The sequence below is a fragment of the Anas platyrhynchos genome, chromosome 3, assembly GCF_047663525.1.
Source record: "Anas platyrhynchos isolate ZD024472 breed Pekin duck chromosome 3, IASCAAS_PekinDuck_T2T, whole genome shotgun sequence".
NCBI lineage: Eukaryota > Metazoa > Chordata > Aves > Anseriformes > Anatidae > Anas > Anas platyrhynchos.
The window spans coordinates 95378117-95403155 of record NC_092589.1 but is presented as its reverse complement, the minus strand read 5'-3'; the positions used below and the strand labels follow the sequence as shown (position 1 = coordinate 95403155).

The 25039-nt window shown below is 34.8% G+C and overlaps 1 protein-coding gene and 1 long non-coding RNA gene across 16 annotated transcripts in view; one reads left to right on the top strand and one right to left on the bottom strand.

Annotated features, from left to right (window-relative positions):
• Window positions 1-25039, bottom strand: part of HMGCLL1 (3-hydroxy-3-methylglutaryl-CoA lyase like 1) — a 139993-nt gene that overhangs the window by 38301 nt on the left and 76653 nt on the right. For 5 of the 15 annotated variants that reach the window (XM_027455085.3, XM_027455086.3, XM_038177057.2 and 2 more), the window contains exons 4-9: window positions 22578-22673; window positions 20629-20777; window positions 7545-7608; window positions 2876-3064; window positions 1154-1298; window positions 482-584 (exon numbers count right to left, since the gene is read on the bottom strand). In XM_027455085.3, the coding sequence (XP_027310886.2) occupies window positions 508-584; window positions 1154-1298; window positions 2876-3064; window positions 7545-7608; window positions 20629-20777; window positions 22578-22673 (720 nt within the window). In that variant the 3' untranslated portion in view covers window positions 482-507. The remainder of the gene's footprint in view (window positions 1-481; window positions 585-1153; window positions 1299-2875; window positions 3065-7544; window positions 7609-20628; window positions 20778-22577; window positions 22674-25039) is intronic. The other 10 variants (XM_072036352.1, XM_027455083.3, XM_072036355.1 and 7 more) reach the window with 6 other exon arrangements.
• LOC106014890 (uncharacterized) lies at window positions 8381-14452 on the top strand. The gene is made up of 3 exons (XR_001186543.5): window positions 8381-9633; window positions 11722-11847; window positions 12273-14452. It is a non-coding gene; the product is annotated as an uncharacterized lncRNA (long non-coding RNA).

Sequence of the window (25039 nt, the reverse complement as noted above, 5' to 3'; positions counted from 1 at the left end):
GTCTGATCCTCTTCCCATTGTCTCTTCAGTAAATTTTATACTCTGATATTTTAATACTAAGCCAGTTAACCAGGAGCCAATCATGTTTCTACTTAAACTGTTTAATGTTTTGTAATGAAACATGACTTCATGTTCTTCACATTCTTACATAGATTCTCTTCATAAAACAAAGTGAATCTCTCTTTTTTCTTTTTTTTTAGGCAATGCTTTCTGCCTATATGACTTGCTTCAGCAACTTAAAAAATTACTTATCCTTTAAAAGTTGGCTAATCTCTCTCCCATCTTTCACTACCTATCCTTTTGCTAAAACAACACACATAAAACTGAATACTAAAATTACAAGGCTACTTCCCTGCTAATTTCTTATACAGATACGGCCTGTCAGTTCTAGATGACTTTGGATCAGCCCCAAACAAAAGAAAATATTCTGGGTAGTATAATCCTACATGGAACAATGTGATCTGTATAAAAAATTACTTACTGAATCACCAGCACCTCTTTCCACTCCTAGGAGATCTCCCATCGAAGCAATGCCTGAATTAGTGTAGAGTGATTTGTGGCTTTCCAGCTGTCATTCATTAATTCTTAGGAAATACAATATACAATACAACAGTACTCAGTCTGAGTTTGTAGTTTGCAGTGTCTTAGGAATAGTGTAATTTGCCTGACGAATATTCTTGAAAATGGTTTTCAAGCAATAATTGCAGACCATTATTTCGATAACCCCTCAATCACATTTCACTCCTGATGAAATATTGTGTCGGTCATACAAACCCATAAAGCAGGCAGGGTAAGGAATTCATCTATGGAAAATCTGGTTCACAAAACAGATTACTGAGTTGAAGACAAGGGTTTTCACTCCAGTACTTTAAACTACCCATTCATGTTTCTTTGGCAGAAAGGAAAACACAGGCAAGCCTGGCAGCAGGGACCTCAGTATTCTCATCTGGCTTTGGCATTTATAATCTAGCTGACCCGCAAAAGTTGCCCTGTTTTAGAAACAACACAACATAGCTATAATTCTCTGCTAGCTGCCCAGTTTCTCTGAACAAAGCAACAAAGCCACTACTTAAGAGTCAGTGCATGACCACTGAGACAGGTTGGGATATGATGTCCTGGACCTGTGTGAGGATCCAAGAGACTGGGGACTTACCTTCAGACCAAGCCAAGGAGCTGCTTGCATAAGGCCAGTCAGAGAGACTGTGTAATGCCTGCTTCATCAAGGAATTTTGGCAAGATCGTGACAAGTTCAGGTCAGCCAAAAACACAGCACCTTCAGACATGCACTGTAGCAGAACCTGAGCACATAAGGAGGTTTTCTGATGGAAGCTTAGGCACTCATGGCTTCCCAGTAATCAGAGAAGACTCCACGAGGGATGTTTTAAGTTTATTGCTCTCTTGAGTTTACATGTTAATTAGCCTGAACTACACATTAGGAAACTAAGAGCTTTTTTCCCTTTTACCAAGTTGATTTAAGAAGTAAATATAAAGATAGGACCATGAGGTAAACATGAGTATTGCAGCAAATACCAGGGCTAACAAAGCATAACTATTGTTCAGTGTTTAGTGGGCACCATGACAGCAATTATTTTAAGGAAGGATTTAAAAAACAATGCTTCGAGTATTTTTATGGGGAACTCCTCCCATGCTCAGGGGTTTTCATGCTTTCAGCTATTACATCTGCAACTGAAGCTAACTGTGAAATTAGCAATTGATTTATCCCATGGTACATACATGCACATTTGCAACAGTAAAAGTGAGTAGGGGTCAATAGTGAATAGTATGAGTAAACGTTAGAGCCCTTTTTATCAAGTTTTGTGATTCAGTATTTAATCAAATACCATACTGAAACATTTCCAAGTTCCCTCTTGTTGCTTGTATCACTAGCACTGTTAACACATTGCTGTTATTTCCAAACAACATAATATGAGCAGTGCCAAAATAACAAGTCAGAACAAAGGAAAAGTTGACATAATAAGTGATGGCATAACTTGCAAGGAGCGTAAGATGCCATTAAATATAAAATAGAACAATACAGGCCTAACATTTGTAAACAGTTTTTGGTTCTGTAAGATTTAATAAAAATAGATCTCCTTAGGAATGCACATACATATGAAAGTATTTTTCATTAAGGTGATACCCTTACAAAAACTCCATTAGAATTTGTAGTCTATTTCTGGTATTGTGTCCTATTACAAAAAATATATGAACAGAAAGAGAAAAATATGGAAATTAACTATTTCTGATTATTTATCCATGGATTTGAAATAAGATTAAATAGGATACAAAGTTGTTCCTCATCATATTTGAAAGATGTAATTCATAAACATAAAATCATACTATGTGTTAATAGTAGTAAAATTATCTAGACCACTCTGCGTACATGATCTCCAATAATTTAGGTTTATCAATATGAAATCAAGATGTAATTACACTATTTTACATTTAGAAACATTTGTAAAATAGAAATTTTACTTTAGTGGAAAATGAATCGACTGATGTTCCTAGGAAAAGACATCAGAAAAAAATACTTTATCTCCCTTGTTCATGCAAAATATATGGGATATAATCATCATCACTGCTTCTTAGGGTTTTTGTATGGAATTGACATTAGTAAGTAGATAAAAATTCAGAACTGGATACTTTCAATTTCATGCAAGGTTGCAGAATATGTTTTGAAATTTTCTTGCAAAAACAATAGTTATAATATCTGTAGACAACTCAAAGTGTGAGCAACACTTGCTGAAAAGTTTGAGTGGCTCTTTCCTCTCCTGCTGGCTTCTTTAAGGGTGGGATTTAATTTTTTTTTCAATTGTGCATTGTATTAAAATAAGACTATTTTTTATCATATCTATAAAATAAGGACTTGCATTACCTGTATGGCTGTGAGTATATTGGCTAGTGCCTGGCCATATGTGTCATGACAATGAACAGCAAGAGCACTCAGAGGAATTTCTTTCATAACAGCTTCCAACATTCTTTTCATACTTCCAGGAGTCCCCACACCAATTGTGTCCCCCAGGGAGATTTCATAACAGCCCATACTGTACAGCCGTTTCGATACCTGGTTAAAAAAAGAAACACAAAGAGGACAAGATGAAAGAGTGAAAAACAGGGTCCAGAACATACATTAGAAAGGACATGTTTCTCTACAGGTTTCAGTTTTTGTCACACTGAGTTGGATCTACATATCAGAAATCCTCTCTATTCATTCTTGAAAACTGTAACCCAAGAAAAATTTCCCATAGATCCTCTTCTTTTTAACTTTGTAGGTCTGCTTCTGTACATGAAATAGCCAATGAAGCCAAATCTATCAACTTGCTTTTTGACTCTCCCACAGAATCCAAATAAGCAAGATTTTACACTATGAATTAAGTTTCTGTCAAGCCCTTTCCCAACATTTTCCTGTCTCTGGGGATTTCCCAGCTGTTTGTTTTTCTTCATGTACTTTTCAGCTTACGAACTGTGCAGGGTAAAGACCTGCCCTTTTGTTTGCTTATTACACAGAGCCAAGCACATGGCTTAGCTAAGACAATAAATAATTAACAAGAAGCCTGATTTAGATTTGTCTTGGCACTGAAAACATCAATGAAAACTGAAGTTTTAACATGCTGTAGTTAATATTAATTTTGCTTGCTTTTCACAAAGCCAAACATTAAAATACTAAAAAAAAAAAGCAAAACTATAACACAATTAACATTCTAGTCTTTAAGTCTTAAATTTTTTCTTAATACCAAACATAGCCTTATGCTTACTTACAGAAATAGAGCCTTAAATGCTTCAAGAATTGTGTCTGCAAGTTCTTTGTGTGCATATGAGATTTGAGGTCTGGCCCCATCACGTTTGTATGGAGAGACATACACTAGGCAGCACAGAATTATGTTTGCACTGAACACATTGCTTTAGAAATTGAATGTAAAAACTTCCTATTTTAGCTTTGTCAAATTTATTTGGAAAGGGTTTCAACTTATTTTCACTTGCTGAGTATGTTTGTCCCCTTTAGCACTCCCCACTGTGCATCGATGATCCCAACAGGCCATTCCATTGGAATGGAATCCCAGTCTGGAAACAACTGTTTAGAAATGAAAAAATACAACTCTTTTCCAAGACGACTTCAGTTGCACTGCACTCTCCTGTTAAATCAATTCCAAGGCTTCATCAGTGGGATTGCTGTGAATATGTCTGAGGAAGCTGACAAAGTACTGCACTAGCAGTCCCGGAAGTACTGGATTAATATCACTGTTCACTTAATTCAAAGAACAGCTGAAAAAGAGCTTCAAGTGGTCTGAATTGTTCTGCTTAAAGCCTGTAAGTGCTATGACTATTGCAAATGTTGTAAAACTCCTTGTGCTTTACAGTCAGAGCCCCTGGTTCATATCAACATAAATTCCATATACACTTAAGAAAGGGACATTCACCAGATTGCAGAAAGGGATTCCATCTTGCAGCACATTTTTATATCATCAGCACATGGCAGGTGTTTAAGCTGGACTACTGTTGTAAAACAAAATAGATCATCTGCAGTTAGAGGTGGATTACCTCTATTTAATACCCAAACTTTAGTTTTTGTTTAAGATCAGGGTGAAAGAAGTAGACTTCTTTTTTTCTTTTTCATGTTCTCTTCTATGCTTGATTGAAACTTTTTATAGGTGAGCATTTTAGTGATGGCAAGGAGGATACATAAACTGCTAGAAATCATACTGAATTCATTTATTTCCAGTGTTCTTTGGTCTTCTAGCTTTCTGAAAATATAGCTCTGAAAGAACTACAGGACACTTTTCTAACAAGCTGAGCAACATCACTGACTTGTCATGATCTAACCTTAAACTGACCCTTAAAAAGAGATATACATTTAATTTCAAGAAGAATGTGCATGCTTAAAAACTGAATGGGAGTTTTTCATACTGGATTTTCTACCCTACTATGGTAGGAGGCAGCTCATTAGTCATAGTTTTATAAGTTTTTAGTGTGGATTTTTGGGAGTAGGGCGGGGGAGAAGAGAACGCACTGTTTTGTCAGCGTAATCAAAATGTGATTATGAGGTTGCAGCATTGTTAATTGAATAGGTCCATGTTCTGCATTATTGGGCAGTTTTACTTTGCATTAGTTTTTTGCTGCTTCAAGCTGGTCACCCAACATTGCAGCCCCTTAAGCATGTGAACAGTCATACTGCTGCAAAGCATATTTAAAACTATCCTCTTAAATCAAATACAAAAGGTCATAATGTAGTTACAGACGGTTTTAAGTGAACAACAACGTAAAACATGCTGCAGCCCTTGTGATTTAAGAGAAAATTTGCAATAATATAACAATATTGAAACAAGAATGGGTACATTTTCTATAGCTTGATCAGCAAGGGGAAATTATCGTTAATATTTACATGAACTCACTGATCTAGGTTAAAAGGATGCTAAGAAAAGAAAGAAGCAGGCAGAAAGATAAAACCAAGTATACACCTGAAAGATAATGGACAACACAACAGGCTTCGAGGATGTTATCAACATCCTCGTTGCTTTCAACAACTTTTAAGCCTCATTTGCCTAAGGTAGAAAATAAAAAATCAGAGGAGGATAAACAGTTAAACAGTAACTCCACTTCAAGATGAAGATAAGTGATAAAAAGGGTTATGCAGTTTTATTTTAATTGATGATAAATGTGTTTGTTTTTTTTTAAATAAAGAACCATATGCATGTACCTGATGTATCCTACAATTGGATCCTACAAGTCAGAAGGCATCTGAAGTCTGGACTCACAAGATAACTGTATAAAATAGTTATGTACCTAGTAAGCCCGAAATGCATACAGGTTAATGATCCATCTCTCCCAACTGCTTTTGCTTCAGTTAAAGTTTTTGCTTTAAAACAAACAAACCAAAAAACCTGTTCACTGTCATTGACTGTGGAAAAAACAGTAAACCTGTAAACCTTTCAATCATAGCTGCTGATTACTATGCACAGTCACATGCTCTTGTCCCAAGAAAGATGATGACCCAAGAGGCAGCTCCCTGAAAGGGTTGAGCAACATGGCCAGTAAATTTGATAATTCTGATTCAGCAGAGGATGAGTGCAGATGTTCAAGTAAAACCCATTAACAGCTAATCAGATACTTCTATACAAACATCAGTGCTTGCTGAATCAGTGCCTGAATGAATAATTTACTGAGGTAGCTTTCATTCTTAAACACATACACAATGGTGTACAGGTAAAAGACATGCAGTTGGATGAAGACATAAAAAAAAATAGCTGCGTGAGTAAATGTATGCAGGTTCGGAACATTAGAGCACTCCCACTGTCAAACTGAAAAGGAACTTTTTCCTGCACAAGAAGAGTAGTCAGTTTTTAAAAAACGAGCAACACATGGAAAGAAGCCTGTTGGGGAACATGATATTGCAGTAAGCAATTTACCAACAGCACAGCTGAATCTGTCATCACTGCTCTAACTAAAGCTGTGTCACTTCTAACTTTCACTTCATATTAAAACCAATTAATTTAGAAATACTGAGTACCTTCCAATTTAGCTATTTTTTCAAAGAGTGTAAGTATATGTGGTCGCTGTGGGAGAAGCATTATCACAAGTCCCATCTGGAACGTATGCTAAAAGAAGATGCAGAAGAACAAAACCTGAAAGCCACACACAGAGAACACAATATATCAGGCAAATGTTGACGAGCTGCTAGTGCTACAGGAGAAAAAAATAAAAATAACAATTGGAGATTCTGCTAGGTCACCAAAAATAGGTGATTAAGTGTAACAAAGAAGACAAGTCTTTCTCCAGGAGTAAAGTTGGTGTGTTCTGCCTTGTGCTGCTTGAATTCTCTCCCCACTTTCATCTTTAACCTCCATTACACCCTCAGTGCAATCTTTGTCTTCTTGGAAAATATAACGCTGGTGATTCACTCTACAGTCTTTTTAATCTGTCATCTCCGCTGTGAAAAAAAAATAGACTAAGATATCTTTTTCAATTTCCTTTATTCTAAATGGAAAAAAGGGTGTGCAGAGGGAAGGTGTAGCTTATTCTATCACAGAAATATAATGAGTCAAGTTGTAGGAAATCACATTGGGGATGAGCTTTGGTTCGTGTGTTAGTCACATTACACTTGTATGTCACATGCCAGAAGCACAATGTTTTAGCAGTGGCTCTACTGGCACGGTATGCTCATGCCAGTGTAGAGCAGATTTAATATCAGTTTCCCTTTGCAAGATGTTGTTGTGTTGGAAATCATCTCATACAACGTGGTCCACTGACATATGTGCTTGAATCTATTTCCTTAAGTATTTTCTTGCATTCATGTTGAAGGAAATACCACATAATATTTTTCTCATGACTGATAACAATCAAAAAACACTGTTTTCCTTAGATTTGACTGCAGATGGTTGAGAAAAACAGTGATGCTGTACACCCAGCCTTAGCATTAGCTGCGTTTTGTTTGCTTCCCTTAAACGTTATTCATTAAAGAACATTTTAGGATTAAGTAGATAACATTACTTATAGACATTTTAAAATGTATATTTATTTCATTAAAAAAGCCAGAAGTTCACTCTTACTTCTGCCACTTTAGCTGGTATGATGTTTCCTTCATACGGGCATCCCAATGCACAAGACACATACCTACAGCAAAAAGAACAACACACAAAGATACTTCTCTTTTATATGTACATATCTATATCCATACATGTTACATTCCAAAAAAAAAAAAAAAAGTTTAAATATAATTTTGAATAGTTAAGCCAGTCAGTGCAGAATAAAGATCCCAATGAAAAGTTAAAATTACATCAGATGAAAATAACAGGTTTCCCAAAATTCTTTTTAAATCACAGAACAAAGTTTTATAGCTTTATTTATGCACAATGTATGTCACAATTTGTAAAGGGCTGACAATGCAGCCAAGTTAACTGTGCTGCAGGAAACTTTGATTTTTCTCAGTATTTCCTTTTAAGTTACAAGAGTCAGCTCAAGTTTTGCCTTGCCTGGCCCACACAAGGAATTCAGAGGAAGTACGGTATCATTTTCCTCCTTGTGCCAGCTACCTGGATCATAAAGAGCAGCAGAAGGACACAAGCAACTTACAACCACTTTGTCATCTCATCAGTAGCTAGAACTGTGGTGAACAGGGTAGCTTTAGCCCTCTGTATCTCTGCTGGCATTTGTGTGCCAGTGCCTCAGGAGAATTACAGTTCCATTGCAAGGTATGCCTTGGGACACGAAGAATGTGAGAACCTGTGTCTCTCAGCAGCTATCTACTCCACAAAGCACAGAAAATGGGAGCCACAACTGAGCCTTCATTGTTCAGTCTTACTGCTGTGTTAATGTAAAATTTGGTTTAAATTTCCTTTTTTTTAATGACAATTAAAAGCCATGAAATTCCAATTAAGCTTCTAATTGTTTATCTTAAATTGATTAGGAATAGGATTAAACTAACCAGAAACAGCCATTTGAAATCAAAATAAGTGTGGCTGTAGAGGGATTTACAACAGCTTCAAAGGCAGGCAGAGCCCCATTCCCAGTGGGAGGTTGCTCAACTGCTTAATAGGAGAACAAGAGCCTTCATCGATCCCTTGTCATTCCTCTTCCCTCAGCACTGAAGGATATAATGTAAAATTATACACTGTATAATGCAAACTGGATTGAACAGATGCCAGTTTGTATGTAGTCAAGGTCCACAGGGTAAAGCACGTATTGTTTCTTTGCAGCTGATGGAGAAACTGATTGATAGAATGTGAAATCAGGATGAGTAACAGGCAAAAACAAACTGTGAAAAAATGTCAGCATTTTAATGCATAGAACATACTCCATCCCTTATACGAAGGTATGCTGTTGGCACACTGGAACCAGCGGTAAGAATGAAGCAGACCCTGAACCTAACAGGAACCTGATTAGCCCTGACAAAAAAATGGAAATGAATTTTATTTCCACAAAAGTGGTTGGGTCCATTACATCCTGCTCATAATTTTAGCCCAGATGCCTACTAGGCATGATTTCAATTATCTGTATGTTATTATGAAAACCAGGTTTTTCAAACTTGGCCATACACTTCATTAAATATCCTCTGATTTACATGTCACCATTTAAAGTTTAAAATTCTCAATTTTCTCATCTACATAAAAGAGTAGCTACTTTTAACAACTAAGCACAGTCCTGCTTTTCAGTGACACAAGTCTGAAACAATTCAAGATAATTTCCTTAATTTTTTTTGCATACCCAGAGTTTTTCAAATGCTACCAAGCATGAAAAAATTTAGAGCCAAAGGATTGTTTTTTACATAATACCATGGTGCCTAGAGCTAGTGAACACAGACTTGTAATGAAATCATTTTGTAACATCAGCCACAGAACTCATTATGAAGTGAGCAAGAACAGTACTAAATACAAAGTAAATGCAAAACATACAGTATGTATGCACATGTTCCCTTTAATTACATTTATCTGACATGTTCCTAACAGCTATATATATTAGATCAGGAAGAACTGAATTTGGTAATGATAATGTGGCATGAGTGACATCTGGAATGGGGCAGGGCAAACAGAAGTAAAAACAGGCCAAAAGGTATCTATAGAGCAAGGATATACTCCCCGTAGTTCACACCAGCTAGCAGAAACTCGCCTGAGCTCACATAATTCAGCTGCGCCTACTGAGGTATGAAAGTATGTGGTGACCGTAGGAATCTGCCTTCTACAACATACAAATCTGTTTGAGATTATGAACTCTCTGCATGCTTCTACCATTGTGCCTTGCCTGACATTTTAAACAAGGAAAATATGATAGATATAATCTAACTGGGCATCTGATACTACACTGGAGAAAACAGGGATTACTAAAAGAATTAGACAGGTAAAGGACTTCCTACCAGAGGGAACAAAGTCCTGTAGAGAATGAAAGAACTGTTTTTAGTAGAACTTGCCAAGGATGAGTTGGGCAGAATTTTGTTTAATATTTTCATTTAATGAACCGTCATAAAAAGTGTGATGATAACAGTAAATTTTTTGATACTGTCATTACAAAAAAAAGCACTGGGATTTGTTGAAGGACAGACAGGATCAACAGAAATGGGTCTCGATAGCAGTGTCAAAGGAAGTGAAATGCCTAAGATGAGGCTGTAAAACTGTGAAATGCACTTCACAAATATAACAGGATAAGCACTTTTAGTAGAGAACATAAAATATGAATTCCATTTGACAAGTTCTTGTTATGTTCTTATTGGAAATAGCAGATACAATTTGAGTCATTCCTAGAAAAAGTAATACAAGCTGGAACAGATGCCAGTAAGAGCCAGTACAGCTAGCAGCAGTACAGAGAACCTATGATATGAAAAAAGAAAATATGCATGCCAAGGTGAAAGAGGGAATATAATCATTTATCTGCTCTGAGCATTTGCCAAGACATCCAGACTTAAGGCAGCTCTGGGTGGGATGCTTTGTAATTGCATTTGTGTGGTTCCAAATTAATAAGCTCAAGTAAGAGGAGGTTTTGATGGAAAGTTATCTGCTATCTACAGATACATTTGGCAGCTACATTTTCTTTGTGGTGTATGAAATAACCATAAGGCATAAAATAGCAATAAGGCATAAAAGAGAATCAAGATAAAGCAGAGCCCCAAGACCTCCACCCACACCCCTCCAAAATAGGTTTTAGAGACTTTGAAGAACATGGTGAAGAACCACTTGGAAAGAAGAAAATGAACAAGACAGCCATAGAAAGCAACAAAGGACACAAGTTTAAAGAAGAGCCTGGTCAACTGCAGCAAACACTACTGACAAGTCAAGAAGAATGAGGATAGACTACTGTTTCTGAGATCTTGTCATCAGGGAGTTTGGTGAGAGCTGTTGCAGTTGCAAGCAAGGAACAGAAGCCAAAGTGTAGGAGTTATAGGAGGGAATCACAGAAGAGGGTCTCCAGACGGTAATTATAAACAGCGCCTTCAATGAGCTTAGGAATGAAGCAGAGATAGGCGATGAGATATGATATGAAGAACCAAGTGGGGTCAAAGGTGCAATTTTTAAGAGGCAAATGCTTGCTTCTATTGCAATGGAAAAGAGCCAGAGGACAGCAAGAGGTTAAGAAAGAGAGTAAGGGAGGGGAGAAATAAGAGGAAGAACAGAACATGGGGTCACTGGGGCAAGTAGAAAGGGTACAGATGGGAAGTAGACAAGAAACTCCTGTTGTTCTGACAGTGGAGAAGGAGAAAGCATAATGGGAGGTGAGGAAGAATAGTGACAGAAAGAAGGGCATACTGTATCTATTTTTCCTTAGGAGAAAAAGCAAGAACTTGTGCGAAGAAAAGCAGAGGGGAAAAAGAAGGAAGAATTTGAGCAATGAGTTACAGAGGCAACTGGGATTTAATTTGAGATTTAATATTCTCCAATTAAGCTGGAGAATACAGCTGTTTTCTAAAAAGATGGCAGGACTGAAAGAAAAAAGGAATTTGTAATGAAAAAGACTGTCTTGGTCTCGGAATATTCACCAGAGACACTCCTTAGTATGAGAGCAGAAGCAAATATCTGGGAGTTCACAAACCAGACTTTGCAATGGAAGTGTTTAATTCTAAGTATGCACTTAAATCTTTGCTGAATCAAGGCCAGGCATTTTAGTAGCTTAACTATGTCTTTAGCATGTTGTCAAGAAATAGCCCAAGCAACCAGAGCAGAAAGAAGGGCTTGCAATATGTGGAGGTATCTATAAAACTGCTTTAGGAACACATAGATTGATGCTGTTTCTCTCACTCAGGTTGCGTGAAATCAGAATTACTCTCTTCAGTTTAAAGAAAAAAAAAAAAGTGTTAAAAAGATCTCTGCTTCCTTCACCTGGCGGTGGTTACCTAGTCTCTTGCCTGTTTTCCAGATTTCTCTGCAGGTGAGTATCATTTGATATTAATGATTCTATGACTCAAAAGATCTTCTCCTAAATTGTTTTCTACGAATATAACAACAATTAAGAAATAAAACCCAACAACTTTAGTGTGTAATATTCTGGATAAAAATGCTGAACAGCCTCTGGGGATGGGGAGGGATAAGGAAGAGGAAGAGAGTTTTCAATTTCTTCCAATAAGCCAAAACCAAATTGCAGAGCTCCACAAATGGAACGTAAGACAATATCAGGTCCCCAAGATCAAGGTCACTAGGAATGGTGATAATCACCACACCAGCCCAATGACTGTGAAGTGCAGGATATGAAACCACAAACAGGGTAAATGAGCAAACGTTTCATAACCAAAGTGTTAAAAGGAAAATGAATCCAAGCAGAAACTGAACTCCATGTTGTAATCAGCCCTTTGTCAGCTTGTTTCAGCAAGAGTTCCAGAGCCAGATCCACAGCTGCTACCACAGCTGGAAGCACGGAGCCTCCTGAGAAGCCAGTTGCAGACTCAGATGCTGCTGTTTCCTGTTTATTATTATAGTGTAAGTTCGCATATAATTTACCATGTTCACTGCAGATGTATTTATTTTTATTGGATGTTCGTGCTAAAATGTATATGCCTATCATTTGGTGAATTCATAATACGAAGGTTGATCTGTCTCTTTACAAAGGAAGACATTTGTTAGAAACAGGCAACCTTTACTGCAAGGAGAGGGAAATACAAAGAAGAGAGGAGGTAAAGGAGATTGATTCTTCCAGAAACACAATCTCCAAGCCAAGCCCAAAATGTGTAAATAAGTCCAGGATTTCTTTCTGCACTTGATTTAAAAAATAAAAATATCAAAAAATAGCTCTCACTTTATCTGCTATTCAAAGTGAAAGCCTATAGTATTCATTAGTAATTTTAAGATGCCTAGAAAACACCACCAAATTCCAAAAGTGATTTCTCTAAAAACAGAACAAAACAGTTACTATAATGAAGGGGTCACTTAACCACTTCAGGTTTAATACCTATATCCATGTGGCAATTAGTTACATACTAGCAAACACAGTGTATTGTTACCTCATAATTTCATATTAACATTTCATGTTTGAATTTCCACTAATACTTTCAAGAAAGAGGGACAATTTTTAATTACCGCAGGTATCCTTTTTTAAAAAATAAATATATATTAAAGAAAAAGCTATTCTGGTCCAACAGTAGTATTTTTTTTTACAGGCACAGAAAAATTGAGTAAAAATTGGTAAAAAGCTGTTCCTAAGAAAAATCTCTCCTTTTATATAGTGCAGTCATCCAGTATGATAGAATTATTATAATGGCTCCTACATCATTTTCTTAACCTGTACCCAGTACAGCAAATGCCCAAAATCCCACCATGCTAGCAATCTCTGAATTCTCAAACTTCTCTCGGGGACTGTGACCAGCTGGCTTAATACCGTGCAACCGTGTACTTGTTTACCATTCACACATTAAAATGTTCTGCTTCCAAGGAAGTCTATTAAATGTTCGTCTACATTTTGTTGTTCCCATAGTCTCAAGTATAGGCTCACTTATAGTGACATGAAGGTGTTAAGCTGGTTTTACTAACTTTCTAAAGCAGCAATAATGATACAAATCACCCTGTTACTTATATAATTGTAACTATGCTACAGAACATAATGTAGTCTAACAACGGTGGTTTAAAGCACTGCAAAAAATAAAAAAAAAACGTGTAGTCCAGCCCTACATATTCTAGAATGTCAGAAAGCATGAGGTTGGAGTTTCTGCCTGTATTTGTAAAATATACACAGCTTTAAACTGCATTGATTTGTGCAAAACTGCATTGTTAAGAGTTTATCTCATGGTACTTCCGAGTATCCAGCCAAATGACCTGAATTAAGGTATCTAAGATGAACTGTAAAGAAAGGAAAAATGGCATTATTGAACTGAATTAAGATCAAACTGTCTTGATAATCAGAAGTTTCGGATAATTAGAATGTTTCTTTATTAACAAAATAAACTTTGTTATTTCCAAAATTACTTGATATAAAGTATATTAAAAGAAAACTGATACATTCTTTCACATGTATTTTTTTTCAAAATAAATGCAAATATAAAAAGCAGAATGAAGATAAGTAAAATTGAATCTTTATTCTATAACTTCTACGATTTTGTCTTACCTTGTGTATTAGCATAGATGTAAAACAATAGTTATTTCCTATAATCAACAATTATAGTACTTTTAACCTGTAACCTTTATTATACTGTAACATAAAAGGTATCAGTTGTACTATTTTGATAATATTGCAATATAATTGTTTGTATGGTATCTATCTGTCATAGCAAAAAATATCGCTGTATTTCAGCTGGTATTGAATTCTATAGACACATATCAATATATTCCAATATTCTTTTACGTATTGTGAACTTAGCATACTGCTCATTCTTAAAAGTTACAAGACTATAAACTAAGGAATTATATACACCAGTTTAGAATTAATGTGTGATTACATGTGTTTTAATTTATGAAGCAGCAGCTTTGTAAGGAAATGCTTCTAGAGTTAAAAGTTATTTTACAGCAAACATTTCCATCTGTTTTTCTAACACTGAACCTCTAAACACTTGCATACACATTCACATTTGCACATGCAAATAGCCCAAATGGCCTCAAAAGGGCTCTTCACATGAATTTTTTTCAGGACTGGGACGTAAATACAGTTTTTAATTGCTGGAGAGGTGCTTTTTTGATATGTATAAAATATTACTACCTTTCAGCTTCATATTCCCTGTTAATTTTATTAGGATTCAGACAGTCATATACAGAACTGAATGTTTCAGAGGGAGATAGATTATTTCACTGTCACGGGATATACAGTAGGTACTGAAGTGCCATTTCTGGAAAACAGGGACAGGAAAATCCCTATTTCCTTATTGCACTTCTGTTGTAGCAACTGTGATTTATTTCCATGTCTTTTTAAATTTTGGAATGCATTAACTTTGAAGAATCTCTTTTAACCAGATTTAACTTCACTTCTCCACATATATATTTACATTAAAATTGCATCTATGGTAAAACACAATCCAAGTGATTACTTGCAACTATCATTTGCCACATTTTTTTACCAATCCTGGATTGGTAAAAAATCAATTTTTAATCACTGAAAAAGATGTGGTACTTTTAACAGTACCTGAATTATGTATTAAAAGATGCAATCCTAAAACCAGCAGTATTTTGTGCCATGTCACATGCAAAATATGCATAGTAGTCATTAGCTGACCACAGTTTATAACACTGATTTGGCAGTGTCTTCACAGAATGTGTCCCAGATGTTATTGTAAAGTTTTTATGCACGTACAAAAAAAATAAAAATTAAAACCTCTTTATGATGCTAATAAATAGTCTAACTTCTAAGACCATATGCAAGATTTCAATTCTTCATAAACATTTGAACTAATTTAGTAAACATTTAGAAAACTGTGTGCTGTGCTACAGATTTTAAATGTGACAGCTGACAACATAAATTTTCTGGATGATGATCGAGTCAATGTTAGTGCAGCTGTAGCAACAGTAAGACATGCAAAAGCTTAAAGTTTAGTTTCAACTGTTTGAGTGCATTTTTCATAAGATTCAAGGATTGCCAATGATTTACACTCACTACATAAATTCTAAAATGCCAGTAAAAATAGGAAATAAAATTTGAACCCCTTAAAATTATTTTTGGATGTATTTTTGAACTGCTCAAATAAGGTGTTAGGGCAAGGCACTAAATTATCCATTTCCTGCAAATAAATAACACTTTAAAAAACAATAGTGCTTTAGAAAGGAAACAGTCTCTGTATTGAAATTAATATAAATACAATTTATGCATATTAATATTTTTATTACCTAAGTAATTCAAGCAAAATATTTAGCCTACAAAATTTACATTAGAAGCCAAAATGTGTAGCCCTGGGAGCTTGCTTGAGTAAAGGCTGCAGAGTTTGGCCACGGTTCTTTATAAGCAGCTATTCTCTAAAAGAGTGATTGAAAAAATAAATAAATAACAATAATTCTCAGTGCACAAAGTGCAAATATTTGCCCTAATACTCCACAGCTTCATTTCGTGCTACCTTGCACCATAAAGCCTATTAATACATTAATTGTATCCATTGCAATTTACATAAATTACAAGATTCTAATCCTTAGAATATGCACAGGTAGAATGGGGTTTAGCTGCTCTAACTTTTGATATCAAAGATAATCACCTACAGCCCATGCCTTAGACAGGCCAATCTATAGTGTGACTAACATAGGATAGGACCCAAGCTCCTTTGCAGCCAAAAGGATCATCCAGAGAGTGATCCATCTTATCCTAAGGCAGGTACTTAAGAAAGCACACATGATAAATTATAGTCTGAAGGCTGCCTATTTCTCTCTGGTAACTAAAAACAAATTTAGGACAACAATCTCAGACTTGTCATATTGTCATGCTCAGCTTTGCCTCGTGTTACAACAATAGCTGTAATCAATATGTAATAATTATTAATAAATGCCACTCAACAAAATAAAACCTGAAATTAATCTTCTCCTTGAAATTAAGAAACAATCAGTGAAATAATGAGTACCAGTTCTAAATACTGAATATTGGCTGATAAATTAAGTAATATTCCATCCTCTAGTTTCTAAAATGCTAGGTTTGACATCATTTAACGTAAACTCCCAAATTTCAAATACTGAAACTCAGTTTCTGCCCCTGCTTGACTTGTGACACTTACAATACAGATCTGGGCATAACTGCGTAAAGAACAACTTGCTACAAAGTCCTAATCGTCTCACCATTCAGAGAATCTTGCTAAAAAAGTTTCACGGAAAATGCCATTTACTTCATCTGTCACTAAAAGTAATATTTGTAGTAGCAGCTATATGGGATCGTAAATCAAGATGGTAAATCACAGGCTTCAATAGCTAACTCTTTTTTCATTGTTTTATCTCCAGGAAAAAGTCACTTTGATTGCACTGAATATTACTACTGGAGCTATTTGTTTGTTTGTTTGTTTTTAAGTTCCCCTTCCTGATTATCTTCTCCACACTTTTCATTAAGAAGGAGAAGCCCTCTGTTTTATATAATTAAATGCAATGTAAAACTCCACAAGTCTTCTAAATGTACTTCAGTATTTGCAAACTAATGAAGCACCTCCACTCAAGTCGTAAGGAATTCAGTGCAGGCTTTTGTTGAGTATTAGCACAAGACTTCCAGAACTGAGCTGGAATTGATGGGCTGCTTCCATAATCGTCCTATCATAAGTAGCTGAAATACTGTAAACAGACTTATTTACTTCCTGGATTTGGCATTCAGAACTGATGCTTCCTCTGTATGGATATTTCTTTATTTTTTAACTAATTAGACATTTCAAGTTCACCTTCTAGAACTTTGTTAAAGAGATCTGCCATTAGAGTCCTGTACTCTGCATGTTCATGCGCCTGATCTTTTTTTCTGGTTTTCAGAATTCTAGTCTACAAAAGACAGGATATTGAAGCTTAACAGAAAATACTGAGGTAGATGGACACTAATCAATCCTTTTTATTTCTAAGCAATCATTCAGTCTCAGTGCTTCCTAGAGATTTCTGTAACTCACGAGGAGTGTGTCTAAATGAGTATGAATGTGCAGCTACGAGACTCAGTGTATCACAGTAGCTGATAACTATTCTCTCAAAAACATTCTTTGTTTGGACTCTGATCCCTAACAACATTTAATTTCTCATTAATTACTACTTTGCCTCTTTGAAATCTTCCTGGAAGGAATTTTTTAAATGTGCACTGAAAATCCAAATGAATTGTATTAACTGGTTCTGATTTATTTTCTAACTTAGCATGTTTAAAACTTTCTATTGAATATTTTCATATACTGAAAACAATATTGAGATGATGCTTTAGATACTTTGAATTATTACTTCAGGTTTTCTGGCTACGAAATAAAGCTCCATTTTCTGCAATTTAGATTCTTGTCAGAGTTCTAGCAGATTAGCAACTTCACTATTGAATTAAGTTAGATCCCCTTGGACAAATACTAGTCAGTCTTCTAAAATTATTGATTTGTTGAAATATAACTTTAGTATAATATCTTATATCTCAATGTCTCAATCTCTAATTTTCACTAGAAAAATTAGTTCCCAAGCTAATATTCTGTGCTGAAGATAGCTGTAATATAAACACACTTCAATGTACTTATCCCTTCTAATTGGATTCTTTACTCAGTTACAGTTCTACAAAGGCAATCATTCTGTCAGTGGCCTCCTGCTTCTCAATGATTCACTCTTCTTAGACTTGTAAGGCTGAGGAAGATAGCTATAGCTGGAATGGACTTACATCACAGCTTTCATTCACAGCTTCAACTTTGTTCTCTTTATAGCATATCTGATATTTAGCAGTCCACTGCTGAAGCGTTGTGTAACATGTTGCACCTGGCATGACAGACTCAATGAAACTGTCCTGCATATGCCATGTGAAGTTTGCTTAGGTTTGCACACTGAAGTGAAATTACAGATCTTTGCACTGGATGCACAAAGTAAGCACTTCTAAAATATAATCTGATTATATTTTCTCTGGGTTATTTATTTTTTTTTTCATCTCTGGATTGCTGCTCTTCACTGTTTGCTTTCTTACATGCTTATTGATATCCCTTTCACTGTATCTTCTAAGCTTGTTTTCTTTCTTTTTATTCTTAATTATTTTAATATTATTATTGTCTTATTCTATTCCGCTTCTCTCATTTTCTGCCTCTTAGTTCATGCTCTTTCTAAGTGTCATCCCAACATGGTGCTTTCTCAATCTTTTCTGCTGTGTGACCACATATGATTGATCAGGTAGTTAACAACAAATGTATGGGAATGTTGTAGAATCCCACTGTGGGAACAGCCATTTCCATCACGTGTCAGTGTATCAGAGCCAGAATAGCTTCTGCTGGCATAATACAAATGCCTTAGACACACATTTGTGGAAAAGAAGCAGCGGGGTTCCACTTTCTTAAGCATGTGCAAACTAGTGCAGAGAAGATTAGTTACCATTTTAAGCTTCAACATCAACTTAGAGTCCACCACAGGGAGTTTCTTCATCAGCTGTAGTTTACATCTCCTGGACCAATTGCAAAGTCCATTTATTGACACCCATAGCTATCCAAAAACACATACAATGCACAAGTTTTGAGGATTCCCTTGATAGTTGGCTGGCTCTGTTGTGCCATTTGTTTTGAGTTTGGTAGTGAAATACAGGAACATGAAAGAAAATACTACTTGACATGCTTAGACATCTGAAGAAACTGGAAAACAGAAATTTTGTGAACAAATGTTCACCAGTGCTAAAGGTTTGTTGCTATACAAATGCTGCCTTTTCTGATTTGACTGTGTCCTTTTTTCTACACCTATCTGGGACCTACAGTTCTGTCTGATTAATCCCTGATCTTAATCCTCCTGGAGAACTTCAGTTGCTAGTTATATTCTCAGCTCAGAGTTTACTTTCAGAAAAACACAGCAAATAGGTGTAGAGATCTGTTAGACAACAGACTTCTTATAAGATATGTTGCTCAGGAAGGCAAAATCTGACTCTACTTGAGAGATTAGTAGCTAGATAGAGTATTTAAACTGGTACAAATTCATGTTTCTTAATACACTGAAAGATATTACCTCTAAGTGATTGTCCACCTGAAATACATAACCAGGCTAGGCAAAAAAGATTGAACACTTACAAGCTGTGTGTCAAAACCCTTTGTTGGATGGATGTGTGTTAAAATCCTTGGGTTGGACAGGATGACCTCCGAAGGTCCCTTTCAACCTCATCCATTCTGTTATTCTCTGATCCTCTGAGGCTGAGGTAGAACTAGAAGTCAGGTCTGCCCTTCTCAAGGCAAATACTCAAACTAACACAGTATTGTGCAAGAAGAGAGCAGTAGCATTACCTCTTCACTATTTCTGAAGCAAAGACAAATCTCAGTACTAATTCCCGACAGGTTTCCAAGCACTAAGCCTGTAAGGTATCTACCTCTATCACTTTTCAGCTCCAGTTACTTCCTTAGATTGAGTTTGTATGTAGCTTGTATGACTAATAATTCTCAATGGACCTCACTGAGGAGTTTCATCTTGAAACTATATGAACGTTATTGTATTCACAAGGATGTTCACCAATAATCTTAGATATGAAGCTCTGCATAATACAACAGAAAAAGCAAATGAAAAAGACTGTCCAAGGGCCAGTAACACTCAGGAGTATTTCAACTTTAAAATAAAATACTCAAGATAAAGATAAATACTGGCAATTTCAGAGCTGCATGCACTAGATACTCCATACACTTCAGTTCCTGGAGATTTCAGGATAACCATCATGATTTTTTTTTCTTTAGGAAAAAATTTGTTCCATCATTTTTATACCTTGATCCTACAGTGTATTAAGTGATACATTATCAATACTATTATTCTGTATGCAGGATACTTTTTAAGGTTCAGGATGTTATAAGATCTCAGCAACACAAAACAAATTTTATTCTGTCACCTATGATAATATAAAAATTTGCAGAGTAAATGGATATGTAGATACAGTTGTTATTTTTTTCAATTTCCAGAAAAACTAGTTGTCATTAGTATTTACAATATATAGAACAAAATTAATAAATATATGTATTTTTTTTAAGTGTTTTCACAATAAAAACTGTTATTTTATTAAATTAAGATGTAAAAATTTGGTAGTATCCTTTTCTACTGGTACAAAAATAATCCCTTTAACAGTGACTCCAATATCTCTGTATTACTTAAGAATCTTTATATTTACCCACGCACTGGAATGTTCATATTCCTTGCTGATTTAACAACTTCTTCAAATTTTTCTATGCTTTCTTCAATAGAACAATTAATATTCATTTTGCTAAAAGATTCAGATGCTGCACCAAATACTGAGACTTCTGTAGCTCCTGCTGCAATCTGCAAAATACATTTCAACAAAATAGAAGCATAACACTGTATTAGAAGTTTAGATTGTTTAATTCTGTATACGACTTTAAAGACATTATAAATCTAATCTATATCTCAAATAATAGTTTAATTACATTATTTTTAATCTACTGCATACAAACCAATTGAATTAAACTTTGAGTTCATTATGCTGTGGCAAATTTCCTTCTTATCAATTGGATACACACACATTTCTGAAGTGATAAACGTAGGTATTAAAATGCAGGAAATTATGTGAATATACTCCACAAATAACAATGATTGATACTTACATTTCATTTTTCACAAAAAGAAAAGATCAAATAACATCCCTGAAATATCCATCCTCTAAAAAATCCTGTTTCTAGTGAACGCTAGGAAGTCATTCTCACACTTAGGACTCTGTACCCTGCTTGTTCCTACACCAGCAACAGTAACCAAAAGGAATTTCTTTGATACAGTCAACTGTAGGATCCAGAGCTCCACTGGTCTTAGTGTCATAGTTGATAGGGACAGTACGTAGAATGTATATCTGGAGTCTGCTGAGAAAAAGTCTCTAAGCACATACCAGCCTAGAGAACTTGTCAATGTTTTTGCTTCACTGAAGGGGCACTTAGCCTGAGCTTGTACTCAGTACCTCAGTAAATCAAATAACATGAGGTAAATCAGAATGATGAAAGTCAAGTGATTGGAGAAAACATTTAAACTTAGGAGAATAGCTAATTAATTCTCACTTTCCAGTTACTGTTTTTCTATAATAAAATAAAATAAAATAAATAAAATAAAATAGTTTTTAAAAATCATTTTTTCTGGCTCATTTTTTCTCACTTTTTTCCCTTTACCTTCTGCTCCTGAGGGATAACTTCGAATCTTCAGCAACTGTTACAGGAACAAAAATGCTTTCAAATAGAGGGAAAAAATAACATAGCTGCAAGAAAGAACTCAGGAATCACCTGCAACTATTTATTTATTGTTTTCTCTTCACTATATCTCTAAATAGAGTACATAGAGATATAATTTAATTCATACAAGCTACCACTGCAGACACAGTTGTGGCACTATAAATCTGACTACCAATGGTTGACTCGCCTATGTACAGGATACTGTTTTAACAGAGATTGCATGTGCAGTATAGAACCTGAAGGACAGACTATATACAAATGTCCATCAAGCAATATCTCTTTCAAATACGGCTTGTCCTATATCAAGGCAAGGCACAGAAGCCTAAAAACAATTTCAGAAAACACAGAAAAAAATTACTGGTTTTTGAAGACTGAAATGCTCCAAACACTTCAAGTCCTATCATTCTTAATATTGTCTAGTATGAACTGAAACAATCAATAATTTTGAACCCTACTGAAATGAAATGCGAAATTTAAGAAATCTAATACATTCCTATAAACCATTTTCATTTAATTCACTCACTACTTTCCAATAAGAAAACACTCTTCAGAACCTTTTCCAGGGCCAACAAGTCAAAGAAGTAAAAGGAATTCTCCTTCTCTTTACATGCAATCATCATTTATAGGAATTTGTGAAGACTGATTGAATGATACTTTCATTAAAGCTTGAATATATAGAACTTAACATCACTCTGTTAATTCATTCATTTTTCACGATGAAGATGCAGAGTTTTTCATCAAAAGAAAAAGAGGAAAAAAAAAAGCATAGTTTAGCTCTAACAGGATAGGGTACACGATAAATAGCTAGTTTATGGTACTGAGCTGGAAGTGAAGGAAAACAAGAAACAGGAAGGAGGTAATTGTGGATATCTTTTACAAATGCACTTACAGCATTATGAAAACCTTGAAGGTTAGGTGTGAGAACAGGATATCGGACTCCAGGATGTCGCTCGATGCCTCTCATTACTTCGTTATGATCTGCCATCTAAAACATAACAAAATATATATAATAATGGTATTGATTGTCAATTATTTTTTGATTTTATGTATCTAAGCAAAAAATCACTTAGACCGTGCTATTGTCTAGATTATTGTCTAGATTGTATACAGTTCATACAGAAAGGATAACAGGAAAGGGATTAAATTGAGGTTGTACACTTGCCCTTTCTTGCATTTCTTAACTTTTGAATACTTGAGCTGCAAGCATTCAAATTCTACATGAATACAGAATTGGAGCTAAAATTATCAAAACGTTCTTTTTGTGTGTATCCATAACAACATAAATTGCATCATATGCTGAAAAACTTTTTTATCATATTAATCATCAATTGTTATTGTAACTTTAAAACTACCTTAATGGATTCCACAGGTGGAACTAACAAAATAACTAAATTTTAGAACTGTCCACATACTGAATTCTCAGAACTCTTACTAATGCGACTTCACAATCTTACTTGTGATTGAACCTATGCAACACTGTAACCAGCATATTTGAAAGACTAATCATAAGTCTATTCATAAAACAATAAAGCAAAATACGGAACTCTACATAGCGCAACATTTAATATACTTAGGATTTTCATTTAACAGAAGAACATACTGTTTATTGCAGAAAGGTCAAAGAACAATACTTTATTGAAGCATTTGTTTTCCTTAGCCTCCCCTCACAAGAGAAACTCTACCTTTGTAAGATATACTGAAGCTTTTCTCACTCAAGATTAAATGTAGTTCCCTGTAGTAATCAGGAAGATGAATCAATGATTTATTCATGTAATAAACTGTAGATTATTTAGACAATTTATTTCTTGAAATAAGTGGAAGAAAAGCAAGCTTATTTTTAATGTTGTCTGCAAAAACAATGAAGATAAAATAACACATATCCTTTGTATTTCATGTCTTACAGATTTTGAGTTTTAAAAAAATAATCTCAATAGTGTGTTTTAAATACTGTTTAAATCAGCACTCATATATGCAAATCTTCCAAGCAAATAATACTTATTCTGATATTGAATTGGATTTCTTATTCTTTTCACACTCATGAAAAGTCAGTTTAGGAATACTGTATGAAAAAATAGATGAACTACAAAGGTTTAGTAACTTGTAATTTGGAATGCATAAGATATTGATGCAGTATGACAGTTCTAAGCACATTGCATCAAATTATAATATTTGATATTATATCAAATTATATATATATAGCCAGTACTACCATCAACCTAGAATCTTCATGTCATTGCTTTTCTCTTATGAATATGGATGAATTAAAAATGTCAGAAAAATGTGTGCATGTCCCTTGTATGCAAGCCCACCACACATCTATAAAGAAGGGAATACATGATACAAAATGTGTCTTATAGCCAGGTACAACTTATTTTCTATTAGGAATCAAGTGATGGTATAATGCAACTTTTAGTAATTGCTTCTAATGTAAATTAAACCAGTGTGATCTCCTAACATATCTGATAAACTCACAAAAGACATTCTATACTGCCTTATTGGTTTAAGGACAATCTTTCATTCCTTAATTTAATAAAATTTCTCAGGGCAAGGGAGAATGTTTAAAAATAAATGATTAATTAAATAGCAAATCTTGGAACTAATTCCATACTTTAAAATTATAGCCTGACTTAAAATATACCAGAAATCCAAAATGACACAGTTTCAAACAGTATAAAGCTGCCAGGTCCAAATAATATTTTATGTACTACATTTGTCCCATTAATATTTTTCCTGTAGGTAAAATCCCATTTTAACATATATTGCATGTTAGAAGATTTTAAATTGTAATAAAATATTTCTTTTCCAAATTTCTTTAAAAATAAGCTTTCTAATCATAGTTATTTATAATTTTTGGCCATTTGGGTTATAGGTGTGGGATCCTGTTTTATATGGCACCTTGCTACTGTGGAACTTTTTCTTTTAGCTTTTTTCAGCAATAAAATCACTGCCAAAAAAAACAGTGGATGGGAAACCATAAAAGAGCTTTAAAATACTAAAAAAAGAAATAAGTGAATGAGTGATCTAAACATAACCATGAGTTCTATTCCCATGACCTATGAAAATAAAAAAGAAAGGAGCAAAGAAAAGACAAAGACAGGACTGCACTTCATATCAGAGCAACACAATCTTATCTTTTAAATTAAAATAAATAAACACAAATAAAGCCATTAAAATAAAATATTCAGACATTAATTTAAGATAAGAAGGGATTGATCATTTTTCCTAAAACTGACAAACTTGTTCTAAATTTGGTATTCTTAATGGCCCATACTGTTACCACCAAAGCTTGACGACACTTGCAAAAACCTAGCATATACACTTTTAATCAACACAGTCTGAATGCATATTGTT